At 37.9% G+C, this 12,609-nt stretch overlaps 1 protein-coding gene across 1 annotated transcript in view; it reads right to left on the bottom strand.

The window, feature by feature from the left end:
• Positions 1 to 256: 256 nt before the first annotated feature.
• The window catches only part of PLCB4 (phospholipase C beta 4), a 420,273-nt gene continuing 407,920 nt past the window's right edge, over positions 257 to 12,609 (bottom strand). Inside the window, exons 35-39 of the mRNA XM_027118190.1 lie at positions 12,156 to 12,257; positions 6,886 to 6,943; positions 6,349 to 6,435; positions 3,300 to 3,336; positions 257 to 897 (exon numbers count right to left, since the gene is read on the bottom strand). Coding sequence (XP_026973991.1) covers positions 809 to 897; positions 3,300 to 3,336; positions 6,349 to 6,435; positions 6,886 to 6,943; positions 12,156 to 12,257 — 373 coding nt within the window. The 3' untranslated portion in view covers positions 257 to 808. The remainder of the gene's footprint in view (positions 898 to 3,299; positions 3,337 to 6,348; positions 6,436 to 6,885; positions 6,944 to 12,155; positions 12,258 to 12,609) is intronic.

Consider the following 12,609-nt stretch of genomic DNA (forward strand, 5'->3'; position numbering starts at 1 on the left):
CTTAGATGATTTTGCTCTCTGACAGTGAGAATTAGGAGTATAAATACTTTATACATGGTCACATTTACAAACGTTTGCCAATAACCACTTCATAATCTTTATGGTGTAAGAGTGAGCTGTAATGATCTGGAATTGGCAGAAGCAATTCCTAGAAAGCAATGTCAGATGTCAACTTTCTTAAAAGTGCCTGACAAAGTTCTCCTTTTGAGCACTGATGGGTTTTGGCACAGGGACACTGTTCCTTTTTTTTTTTTTTCTATTGTTCTAATAATTTCCACAACTGTTACAGGAAGTTAGCTTCTTATGGCATGGTGGAGACTTGGCACTTACTGATGAGGTAACTTAGATGTAGAAAAATTCCCCCAGATTATTTGCCTAGCAGATCACCACTTCTGCTGATAAATTTGTAGACAGAGTTTCTTTTTCCCCCTAGTGCATGCGCTTACTATCACATGGCTAATACACTATTTTTGCTGTTGCTCAAACATTCCTAATGCATCACAAAGCAGAGTTGTTAACACCAAGCTCATTTATCTGTGATGGTACTTTATAGCAAACATGTTTAAGTGGTATGATCAATGGGTAAACTCTGCCTTATTGGAATCGTAATTTGGGGGGATTTGTAGCTACTTTTAGTTGGCCAAGGAAATTCAGTATTCAAAATATTTAAGAGAAGTACGTAATTCTCTGTGGTTTCAGGTGACATCTTGTCTACACATAAAGGAAACGCAAAAGACATCAGCTTTCTTCCACGGAATTTGTGTTCAGAACTTTGGGAGTGCTCTTTTGATGCAGTGGTTCTGCGGTTTCAGTTTGCATCCTGGAGTTTCACACAACTGTTGCTGGTCTGCGGTCCATCTCGGCTTCCAATTTCACCATCTGCTGCATCTCCTTCGCCTGTAACATCAGAAACGTGACCTTACATGTTGAAATCCTCTCCTGAAGCCACAGAGCAAACCCAATCTCTCTTCTCCCATAAATTTGATGCTTGTCATTATGTCCTGGCTACTTAAAGTGTGGTCCATGGACCAGCATCATCAGCATCACCTGGGACCTTTGCAGAATCTTGGACTCCACCCCAGACCTACTGACCCAGAATCTGCATTTTAATAAGATCGCCAGGAAATTTTTATGCACGTTAAAGTCTGAGAAGGACTGGTCCACACAGTACCAGGAAAACAACTTGAGAAGAGGCTACGCCTGTTACTCATAGATTATGTCGTGTCTAACTGTTTGATTTAGTTTCTACAGATTGACATGCCTTGACTGTGTGTAGATAATTTGATCACTTTTAGAATATGCATTGCTTATGCACGATTTATTCCCCAAATAGCCTGAAATTTAATTTAAAGTAGTTGCCTAAGAATTTCACTGATGGAGAAGTTCAGGTGGGAGCATATCACATTGATTTGGTTGGAGTATGCTGCAAACAGAACGTTACAGGAATATGTAGGGTTCCTGGAATGCTATTGTCCAAAAACTATCCTCATAGGCTCTCACTTCTCTGGAGTCATTCATTTTTTATGGTCCACCCCAGGAAGTAAGCCACGGTGAACTCAATCTCATGAATTAAGGCTGTCAAGAAGACAACCAGCTGATTTGGGGGGTGGAAAGGCGTCATATGGGGACAGGTTCTGATGACAAATCATTGCCTGGCAAAATAGGGGAAATCAATTGGTTCATTTTATCTTTTACTTTCCAGCCGCATGCTTTCTTCCAACCCAATACATGGATCTTTCAGAGGAACAATAAAGCACCCTGTCCTTTTTTAGTGACACATCATTTTGAAATAAAGGGCATTTAAAAATGGAAACATGGATATAGAAAGATATAACTCATGAGCTCTGATGTTACTATTCATGTCTACTTAGGTATTCCAACCAAATGGAAGGTCATTGGGAGGATTTGGTCAACTCTGCAGATCATACTATGAGCATCTAAATGTCCCAAATGAAGTCCTGCTACAAAATTAGTTTAACCCACAGACCATAGAGTGAGTTCCTTCTTATCATTATTTTTGTTTGTTTGTTTGTTTATTTTATGGGTTTTTTTGGTTTTTGCGGTTCGCGGGCCTCTCACTGTTGTGGCCTCTCCCGTTGCAGAACACAGGCTCCGGACGCGCAGGCTCAGCGGCCATGGCTCACGGGCCTAGCTGCTCCGCAGCATGTGGGATCTTCCCGGACAGGGGCACGAACCCATGTCCCCTGCATCGGCAGGCGGACTCTCAACCACTGCGCCACCAGGGAAGCCCTTATCGTTATTTTTATATTGTGGCTTTAAATTTCATTTTGGTGAGGATGGATATAATAACATTAAAGATGATAACTTTCTGCTTACATTTGGGATGGACGGTTCCCCCTCCCCAGATTTTTTTATGCCTGAGATATAATAATGCTCTAATAGAGAAATGAAGAAATGGAGAAAAATATACAAACATGAAACTATGACACAAGCAATATTCATAAGAGATGACAGTGAAACATTATCAGCACTTGAAATTAAATACTTTTATGTTCACTAAGTAGTAATAAAGGATTCCCTATGCTTCTCCCCCTCTAGCATTTAAAGACAATATTGAACACTGTTTAGAAAGAAGGATCATATTAACACTAAAAAAGGATTCCAAGAGCCAGCTTCTCATATGAGCAGGGTGACCATTCATGCCCACTTGTCAAGGACGGTTTCAATTTATGCCCATGGTCTTGGCTATTATGAACAGCTTCCCCTTTCACTTTCAAAACTATCTTGTTTGAACAATAAATCATATGGTCACTTATAAGGGGTGATTAAGGTCCCTGGCAGATTGGATCTAACACAAAGCATGCCAAGAGTCATTGTATAATGACATTGTATAATGTTTCTGCACGCAAACCATAACTCTTTGTCATTAAAAACCACCAATGAACTTTTACCAGGGTGCTCTAAAAATTGATGGCAGTCATATTAATGTTTGTGAGAGATATGACTCTGTGACCCAGTCTTAGCTGTGGTCTGTCCAAACAACAACCATACATCACTGTTTTTGATGCCTGGGTACATCTTCATTAGCATGACTTGAGTTCCCCAGGTCTGCAACTGGAAAGGCTACTAAAACTCCATCAGAAATAATTCTCTCAAGATGTTGGCCATTTTGGTTTGAATATTACATCAGAAATCCAAGCATTAAATAGTCATACTTTTAAATCAAACCCTTGTGATCTTAACTAGTCATGAGCAGATGTGAATCATCAAAGCACCAAGAATACGGATGTAGTTGAGCAGGAAGGCAATGTCTTGCTTATCAGAGTTTTCAGTCCTACCTTGCGTTTGGGACACTGCATGACAGGATTTCAAAAGCTGTTTGTACAAAAATAGTAATGTCAAAATTGAGTCATACATACAAAACAAAGAAAATAAATGAATACTGAAGTGAATTTGAAAAATGAATGCAAAACCATATACAGAAAAGCAAAAAGCTAAGACTAAAACATGTATACAACCGTCAGTGACAAACTTCCCCCAAGTTGATCTCAACAGAAAAAAAAAGAACAAAACAAACAACCGATGCCTATTAACCCAGACTGCGCCTCTCTTGTGGGGCAGTGAGTGGGGAACCCTCCCTTGAGCAAGACCCCCTCACCTTTCTTTATTAAATGATAGGATTGATGGCAAAAATCAATTTTTAAAACTTGGGTGTGACAGTAATGGAGCATTTCAGGTTTGAAATGGTGCGTGTCAAGAAGGATGAGCTCCTGTGTGGCTGGGAGGTCGATGGGAAACAGCAGCAAAAACCCTTTGGAGTTTTAAATGAATAACTGGCTGACCAAGTAGACGAGGCCATTAGGAGGCTTTAAAAGGCCATATGAAGTTAGGATCCAGAGTCAGGACCCAAATATATTAAAACTTGAGTTGTTTCTACCAATGCCCTCAACACTGTCTAGCTAATGAAGTAGATCGATCCCAGGCTTTTCTTTGGGAGTGACTGGGAGAATTTAGGCGATTAGGGTCACAGGAAAGCAAGTAAGAAACCTTAAAGGGAGGTATTATGGGAGAATGTTAAAATTCATTTATTTTTGGCTTAGAAACAGAAAAAAGTCTTGGGGTTTAACAGTAGTTTGGGAGATTGTTATACAAGTTTGGGATTGCCTGGAGACAGAAAACTGTTTTCTGCCAATGAAATATTGGTTATAAAGGGAGCTCTCCAAATGGTTCCAGACCTCGCCTATTATGAGGGAAGAAACAGAGTCACTATGTCTTTTGCCCTGTGTCTATGACAGTGTTGAAACACACCGAGTAACTGAATTGAGAGGTCTCTGATCTTTAAATTCCAAAAAAAAAAAAGGTATACCAGAAATACCTGGGATTGAATTTGTTATAGAATAGGCCATATTTGTAAAGCAAAGCTTAACAAAGAAATTCAAGTCCTAATTCTACATTTGCTGGAAGTGTCACTATATCTTGAATTTCTTTTCATGGAATCTCATTAAATCTTCATCAAATCTCAAGCTTTCTCATGTTTTTTCCTAAGCTTCTGTGACTCAAAGTATCAGGTATGGGTGGTAGACATTACCTGTGACCCACTGAAAGGCATTATATGAATTTTTGGAACAAAAGGTCACTATTCTCCCAATATGATCCAATCAGTACAGTTATCACTAATCCAGTATTTCAGTGCAAGAACTCTGGTGTGATTTGAGTTACACATGTATTAGGATAAAAGCCCAAAGTGATTTTTAAATTATGCAATTTGGCTCTCAAACTGAAAAGACTAGGTAACCATACTCTCTAGCTCTGATATACACCACTATTGTAGTGATGAGTAATTTTTAGCACATTTATATTCTTTAGTCAAACTTGTTGCCAAGCAACACAATGATTTCTAAGTAGTTTCTTAATTTAGCTAACTGAAACATAACTGCATCTTACCTCCATTGTGCCTTCTTCTAAGGCATCCTTATCCCCACCCAGTCCTGATTCACTAAAGTGGATTCTATTGTTTTGGAGATGGTGGCTCTACCCCTACTCATTCTCCCATCCCCCCCCGCCCCCCACCCCAGCACTTTCTGAGAAATGCTTTAGGAGCAAAATCATTAGTAACTTGTACCAGAAGGTGATGTATCTATGAGTTGGTCAAATGAGTTGGGCCCATGGGACAATAAACACTTATTGTCCCCCTTAGGGATCTGTGGACTGTTCATGAATAGAAGCATTTAGCTGGAAAGGAAATGGGAAACATAACTCAGAAGTATGCCCATGAGTAAAACTTCTATCAACCAAAAAGTAAAGAATCTGAAACCAGAAGTTGGATTTATTTGTTACCCAATTGCAATACAAAAAAAAAAAAAAGATTTTATGGTTTTGTTTTACTTTCTCAAAGGTAGTTTTTAGTGTAATTTCCAGTTAGGTGTTCTTCAGTGGAAGCCATTTACTCTTAAAAAATATACCTTAAATAGTATTACTTTATATATGAAAAGAAATAGGAAAGAATAATGTAGTACAAGTACGTATTTCAGCAAAACCTCTTTAAAGCTTCTATATTGAAGTGAATTATCTAGAAACTTCCAAACCAGCTACAGCTAAAGAGATGTATTTGGACTGAGACAGACTGAAATTTTAACTGCTGCTGAGGGTCATTTTGCCACATAAGCTAGAGGTACTTCCATCAAATTGAAATGAGAGTGCGGATGGCTGATGGGCTATAGCCCATCCATATGTACTGCTCGAGGTAAACACACATTTATCCTGGTGTTGGTATATGCCTGATAGCTACTAAATAGCTGGATTTCGGATAACTCTTTTTATTTGTGTACATTTTTTGTGTTTATTTTTATTTGTGTGTATTTAGTGTTTAGCACCAAGAGTATGGTATCCACTCACTTCCAGTGGTTTGTAGAGTTATGGTGGCTCATGCCTCTAAGTTTCACTTGTAAGGCCTAATAAGGTTCTATAACTTCACTTTTAGATTGAGGTTGAAAGTAGGTGGTCTCTCTCATTTGCTTTTAAATGCAACCTCACTTGTCTCTAGGGTACAAGTGATAAAACTCTAAGTGAAAATGAAGAAACAATTTGTAACCTGTTTTCTCCTCCTCTCAGTAATGTCCTTCTTAGAATCCCCATAACCTAATCAAAACATGACTTTTGATTCTTTTCTCCCCACAGCCACATTCCTCTCCCACTTCAAAAAAGAATACTTTCTGTTCTTGGTGGATGAAATGGAGTAAGTACAGTAGGCACCAAATTTTTCTAGCCATCTTTCCATGCCACTACTCAGGCCACGGGCTTTAGCAGAAGGGTGACTCTGACCTAAGGCATTTGCCTCCCGAAGCTGGCTGGCTGCCTACAACTTTTTATGCTTTTTAGGTGAAATACCTGCTCGTTCTGTTTCTCTAGGAATTCGAGGTGCTCAAGCTGGACTTTTTTCAACTGGTCCATTTCTTTGGACTGCTTCATTGCGAGCTGCAAAAAACAAAACAAAACAAAAACCATCTGGTCAACTTTGGGTTGTAATCTTAAAACTTATGGATGAAGGTTGGTAGTTTGCAACTTAAGTGACGGATATAAAAAAAAAATAAAAAAGAAGAAAGAAAAATAGCCTGAAAACTGGGAGAGTTTAAACCCATAATTTTTACTGGCAAGATAGTTCCTGCCAAAATCTTAGAAAACAAGAGTACTTGTTCACGATTAAAATCTGGCTTCATTTTCTGTATAAAATGGAGCAAATAATTACCTTAAAAATTTCAGTGAGAGATTAATTTAGCTTTCAGGGAGCGGAGAAGAGAAGCTAGAATGTTTGACGTAGAGAAAAAGCAAATTAAGCAAATTAGCTAGTAGTCTGCTTTCTAAGCATGAGTTACTGTTTATAGTTTTTTTAAAGGAAAAGTGTCAAGAAAATTATAAAATACTTACTCGCTTTCTTTCTTCCAGAAACTTTTTAGTGTTGCTGCTGTTTAACTCCCTGACCCGCCTAAAAGCAACAGGTACAAACAACAGTTGGTATGACGTCAGTTGGATATGATATTAAATAAGAAAGAGTCATATTCCATTTAATTATTTGGATGGGATTATCACTTCCTTTTCCTAATTTTTATTGAGGAATTTTGAAATGTACAATGTACAGAGAAAAAGACAAAAAAAATCTGTGTACCCATCACTCAGATTAGTCAACATTACATTATGTTTTACCATGCTTGTGTCATATTTTTAAAGGAAATAAAGCATTGCAGATATAAATAAACCCCCCTTTGTATTCTTCCTCACTCCACTTCCCTCCTTTCTCTCTCTCCAGAGGTAACCACTATTCTGAATTTGGTGTGGACCTTCCTATCCATGTTTTAATATTTTTATTACATATGGATGTATCCATATGTAATACACACAAATGTTTCTCAAACTTTCACATGCACACAAATCACATGGAGATACTATCAAAAACAGATTTCTGAACCCACCCCACAGAGGGTGTGATTCAGTGGGTCTGGGGTGGACCTGAGATTCTGCATTTCTAATAAGCTCCCAGGTGATGCTGATGCTTCTGGACTATACATATACTGTTTTGTATGGTTTCCAAATTAACCTAAATGCTAACATATTCTGGGTTTCTTTCTGTAACTTAAAACTTAGCCTTATGATTAAGAGATATAGCTATGTTTCAAACGATTCCATTATTTTCATCTGCTGCATGGATTTTTCTGTTTATAAGTAGATTACAGTATTTTCATTTTGCCATTAATAGAAAGTAGGTTATTTCCCAACAATGCACAATGGTTTGGCACATAGGGTCCTGAAATGCTTGGCACACTGTCTATTGGCTAAATAAATGAAATGTAGGACATATCTTCTTGTGCGTATGAGCAAAGGTTTCTCCAGGGTGTAAACCTAGACTTGGAGGTTGGTAGGGAGTAAACAACTTCATCTTTACACCAAAGTACCTGTCCCAGTTTGCACTCCCACCCATGGTGTCTGGGTGTTACTCTTTCTCCATATCTTTGCCTACTCTTGTTACTATCAGACATTTCCTTTTCTGTCAATTGCTAGTTTTTTGAAATGGCATCATGCTGTTGTTTTAACTCACATTTCCCCTGATTATTGGTGAGGTGGAGTGTTTTTCATGACTAAATAGACGTATAATTGATTGAATTTCTGTAACAGTTATAGGTCTATTCAGGTCTTCTCTTTCTTTTACAGTCAGTTTTGGATATTTTACTTTTTCTAAGCAATTGTCCATTCCATCTAGGTTTTCAAATTCATTAGTAGTATTGTTTATAGTAGTCTTGGTTTTCAAAAGTATTTACTGTATTTGTAGTTATTTCCCTTTTCATCCCCAATACTACTAATTTGTGGTATCTCTTTCTTCTTTATCAGTCTTGCTGGAGGTTCACTGATTTTTTTTTTTTTTCAAATAACAAGCTTTCGCTTTTTTCACTTCCATTGCTTTTTGTTTTCTATTTTAATATTTTTTGCTTCTAAAATTTTGATTTCTTCCCATCTGACATCTTTGGGTTCAGTTTATTTTTCTAATTTTATGTCCTCTTTGAGCATTTTCTTATTAATTTTCATTTCTTTAAAAAATATATGCATCTAGGCTATAATTTTCACTGTAAATATCACTTTAAGATCTAGTGGCAGGAAAGGAATAAAGACACAGACATAGAGAATGGAGTTGAGGACATGGGGAGGGGGAAGGGTAAGCTGGGACGAAGTGAGAGAGTAGCATTGACATATATACACTACCAACTGTAAAATAGATAGCTAGTGGGAAGCAGCCGCATAGCACAGGGAGATCAGCTCAGTGCTTTGTGACCACCTAGAGGGGTGGGATAGGGAGGGTGGGAGGGAGACGCAAGAGGGAGGGGATATACGTATACATATAGCTAATTCACTTTGTTATACAGCAGCAACTAACACAACAATGTAAAGCAATTATACTCCAATAAAGATGTTAAAAAAAGATCTACTCTCTTAGCAACTTTCAAGTAATATACAGTGTGAGCTACAGTCACCATGCTGAAATTAGATGCCTAAAATTATTCAACTTATATTTGCAAGTTTGTATCTTTTAATCAATGTCTCCTCATTGACTCCCCTACCGTCACCCCCTGGTAATCACCATGCCACCCTGTTTCTATGAATTTGGTTTTTTTATAGACTCCACAAATATATAGTATTTTTCTCTGTCCGATTTAGTTCACTTAGGATAATGTTCTCAAAGTTCATCCATGTTGTCCCAAATGGCAGGATTTCCTTCTTTTTATGGCTAAATAATATTTCATTGAATAGACATCTCAAATTTTCTTTAACCATTCATCTGTTCATAGACACTTAGGTTGTTTCCACGTCTTGGCTATTGCGAATTATATTGTGATGAACATGGGGATGTAGGCATCTCTTCTAGATAGTGTTTTCATTTCCTTCAGATATATACCCAGAAATGGAATTGCTGGATCATATGGTAGTTCTATTTTTAATTTTTTGAGGAAACTCCTCCATACTGTTCTCCATAGTGGCTGCACCACCAATTTACAATCCCACCAAGAGTACACAAGGGTTCCCTTTTCTCCACATCCTTGCCAACACTTATTATCTCTTGTCTTTTTGATAACTGCCATTCTAACAGATGTGAGGTGATATCTTATTGTGGTTTTGATTTGCATCCCCTGATGATTCATAGTGTTGAGCATCTTTTCATATACTGTTGGCTATTTGCATGTCTTCTTTAGAAATATGTCTATTCAGGTCCCCTGCCCACTTTTAAAGTCAGATTATTTGTTTTTTGCTATTGATTTGTTGATTTGCTTATATATTTTGGATATTAATCCCTTACCTGATATACGTTTGCAAATATTTTCACGCATTTGGTAGGTTGCCTCTTTATTTTGCTGATTATTTCTCTTCCTGTGTGCTTCAGCTAACTCTGACACATTGATCAACAGTGTTTATGTTGTCATTCAGTTATAAATATCATGTCATTTATGTTGAAATGTCTTCTTTGACCCAAGAATAGAAGTATTTTTCAGCTTCTACTTGTCTTTCTTAGCTCTCTGATTATAAATTTTTAATTTTATTTCTCAGTAGTTTGATAAGGTGGATACACACAGCATGTGTTTAAAAAGGTAACCATTTGGCATAGAGAAATTATTTTTTAAGAGACCAGCCATTTGTAGATGTTTGAGAGTCACCTAACCACTGGATGCTGAGTTATAATAAATAAGTATAATAAGTCAAAATAAGGAAATTAAATAAAAAACTTTCCTGGTTAAGTTATCAGTAACTCATAATTTAAGATAACTTGATCTCAACTGGGTTAAAGTCCATTTTGCAACATAATTGAAAAAGTATGATAAAGAGCTATTTAATAATTAGCACATTTATCATGTTGAATTCTATATTTCAGTTTGGACAGTCTAAAAAAGTTTAACAAGGTTTTATCATGGCATGAATATTTTGTGTTTTTCAGCTGAAGTGGACAATGTCATTTCCATGTACACAAGGCCATTAAGCAAAGTTCCTTGTCTGAGAATAACGTCCAGAGGGTGGCACTTTGTTAAACAAGAACCAGATAACTACCCCAAAATGATGGTGTAAATGAGCATTGATTAAATTGAGTAATAATCTCCCTAGAGAGACACAAATGACACTCCATGTTTACTGGGAAATTTCTTGGCCAAAGTGTTGAAAAGGCAATTCATTTCCAGGTCAAATTACTGTGGAATTCCAAATCCTATTGCTGGCCAGTTAATTCCAAACCATATTTAATCCAACAAAACTTCAGCATAAAAATGCACTGGATGGTATTATGCTTTATATTTTGTCCTATTTCAAGTTTAACTTTAATTATGGTTAATAAATGAGATGCGTTTTAAAAATCAACGATACTGAAGTAGTTGGACAGCAGTTACTGCTGTGTTCAAGACAAGGAGGAAACATCAGGTATCAACTAAGCGTCCACAAAAGACCGTGTAGACAGTGGAATTGAAACAGGGGTACTTTGCTTGGAGCTGCAAAGTTTCCTAACAGCTCAGCCTATGGTCAACAGCTGAATGACGTAAAGCCCTAAACTCCATGCTCACGTTTTAACCCCCAAAGGTAATCTTCACTTTGCTCTGAATTTTGTTGAGCATAAAACACAGCCTTTGTGTGGGTGGTGAACTCAGCCGGCAGCCACATTCTACCCAAGTCTATTTCTCCAAGAGACGCAATCCTGCTGTGCTTGACCACTGCTGTGTGAACCTAGCTCTCAGTTCTGGAGCAACCAGCATCTGTGTTCTTAGAGGCTTTCGGGGCAGCCATGAGCATCACAGGTGAAGATGCTTTTTGGGATCACTGGGAACCAAGTGCTGCTAACTCCTTCTCTTGGGTACTATGACTACTGATGTCCTCTCAGATCCCCTTTACCAGCTTTGGCTAAAAGGCTTGCACCTGGGATCTTTTCTGGAGGTCACACAAACCTTCCCCCAACTCTATGTGGCCAATGACTGATTAACATAGAAGTACAAAAGCCAGACACCTGTGGTTCAAAGGGACAGATCATGGTAGAGTTTACAATCCAGAGCTTGGGATCAGGCTGAAGAGGAACTCTAGCCGAGACTATATCCTTACTTAGCCCCCACCCTGGCCCACTCCTGCTTCCTCCTCTCCCCTTAGCTGAAGATCCTTTCCTCAGTAAATCATATGCACACAAATTCCTGTCTTTGTTTCTAGAAACCCATCCTAAGACAAGGATGAACCAGAAAACCTGTGTGTGGGGTGGTGGTGGTTTGAGATGGCGCCTGGTGTCAAGGACAGCACGAGGCCAGTCAAGGGAAGAAGACCATCCTACATGCTGTTATATAGACTTTAAGTCCATTCAGAATGGGCTTAACACCTGAGCAGATGAGATGCTTACAGGATGACCCAATGGGATGTGGGAAGGATATCTTGCCATATTTTATATAATTTTGTTTGTAAATTAGCACACATATATTGAATGTAAATCTGTTTTACTAGTGGTAGTAAACAATCAGAAGATGTTTTACAGCAATAATAATACATCTTCTAGCAGTTATAATAGCAGGATTCTCAACCGGAACTCACAGGTTTGTTTATATCTCAAATGTGAGTGTGTGTATACACACAGAAATATTGTCGAGTCTGTGTCTTCAAGTCAATGTTATATTCCGGCAGTGAGCGTTCTGACTCACCTTTCCCGTTCTGCTTTATTCTTGATAGATTTATCTTGGCTGATGGCTTTGCTATTTTCCATAGAAATCTTAGCCTGGTGTGCTCGCATTTCCTTGCTTTCCCTATGTATTAAAAATAAACAAACAGGTGGTGATCATTTTGTAATGTATAGAAATATTGAATCACTATGTTGTGTACTAACATAGGAACTAACATAGTGTTGTAGATCAATTATACTTCAAAAACCAAAAAACGAAAAACAAACCTAACCAAACTCCTAGAAAAAGAGATCAGATTTCTGGTTACCAGAGGCAGGGGGGGGGGGAGGAGGGGGAATTGGAGGAAGGTGGTTAAAAGGTAACAACTTCCAGTTATGAGATTAATAAGTCCTAGGGATGTAACGTACAACATGATAAATATAATGAACACTGCTGTACGTTATATATGAAAGTTGTTCAGAGAATAAACCCTAAG

Source organism: Aethalodelphis obliquidens, unplaced genomic scaffold, assembly GCF_003676395.1.
Source record: "Aethalodelphis obliquidens isolate GAN/ISIS:26980383/991018 unplaced genomic scaffold, ASM367639v1 scaffold18, whole genome shotgun sequence".
In the NCBI taxonomy this organism is placed as follows: Eukaryota; Metazoa; Chordata; class Mammalia; order Artiodactyla; family Delphinidae; genus Aethalodelphis; species Aethalodelphis obliquidens.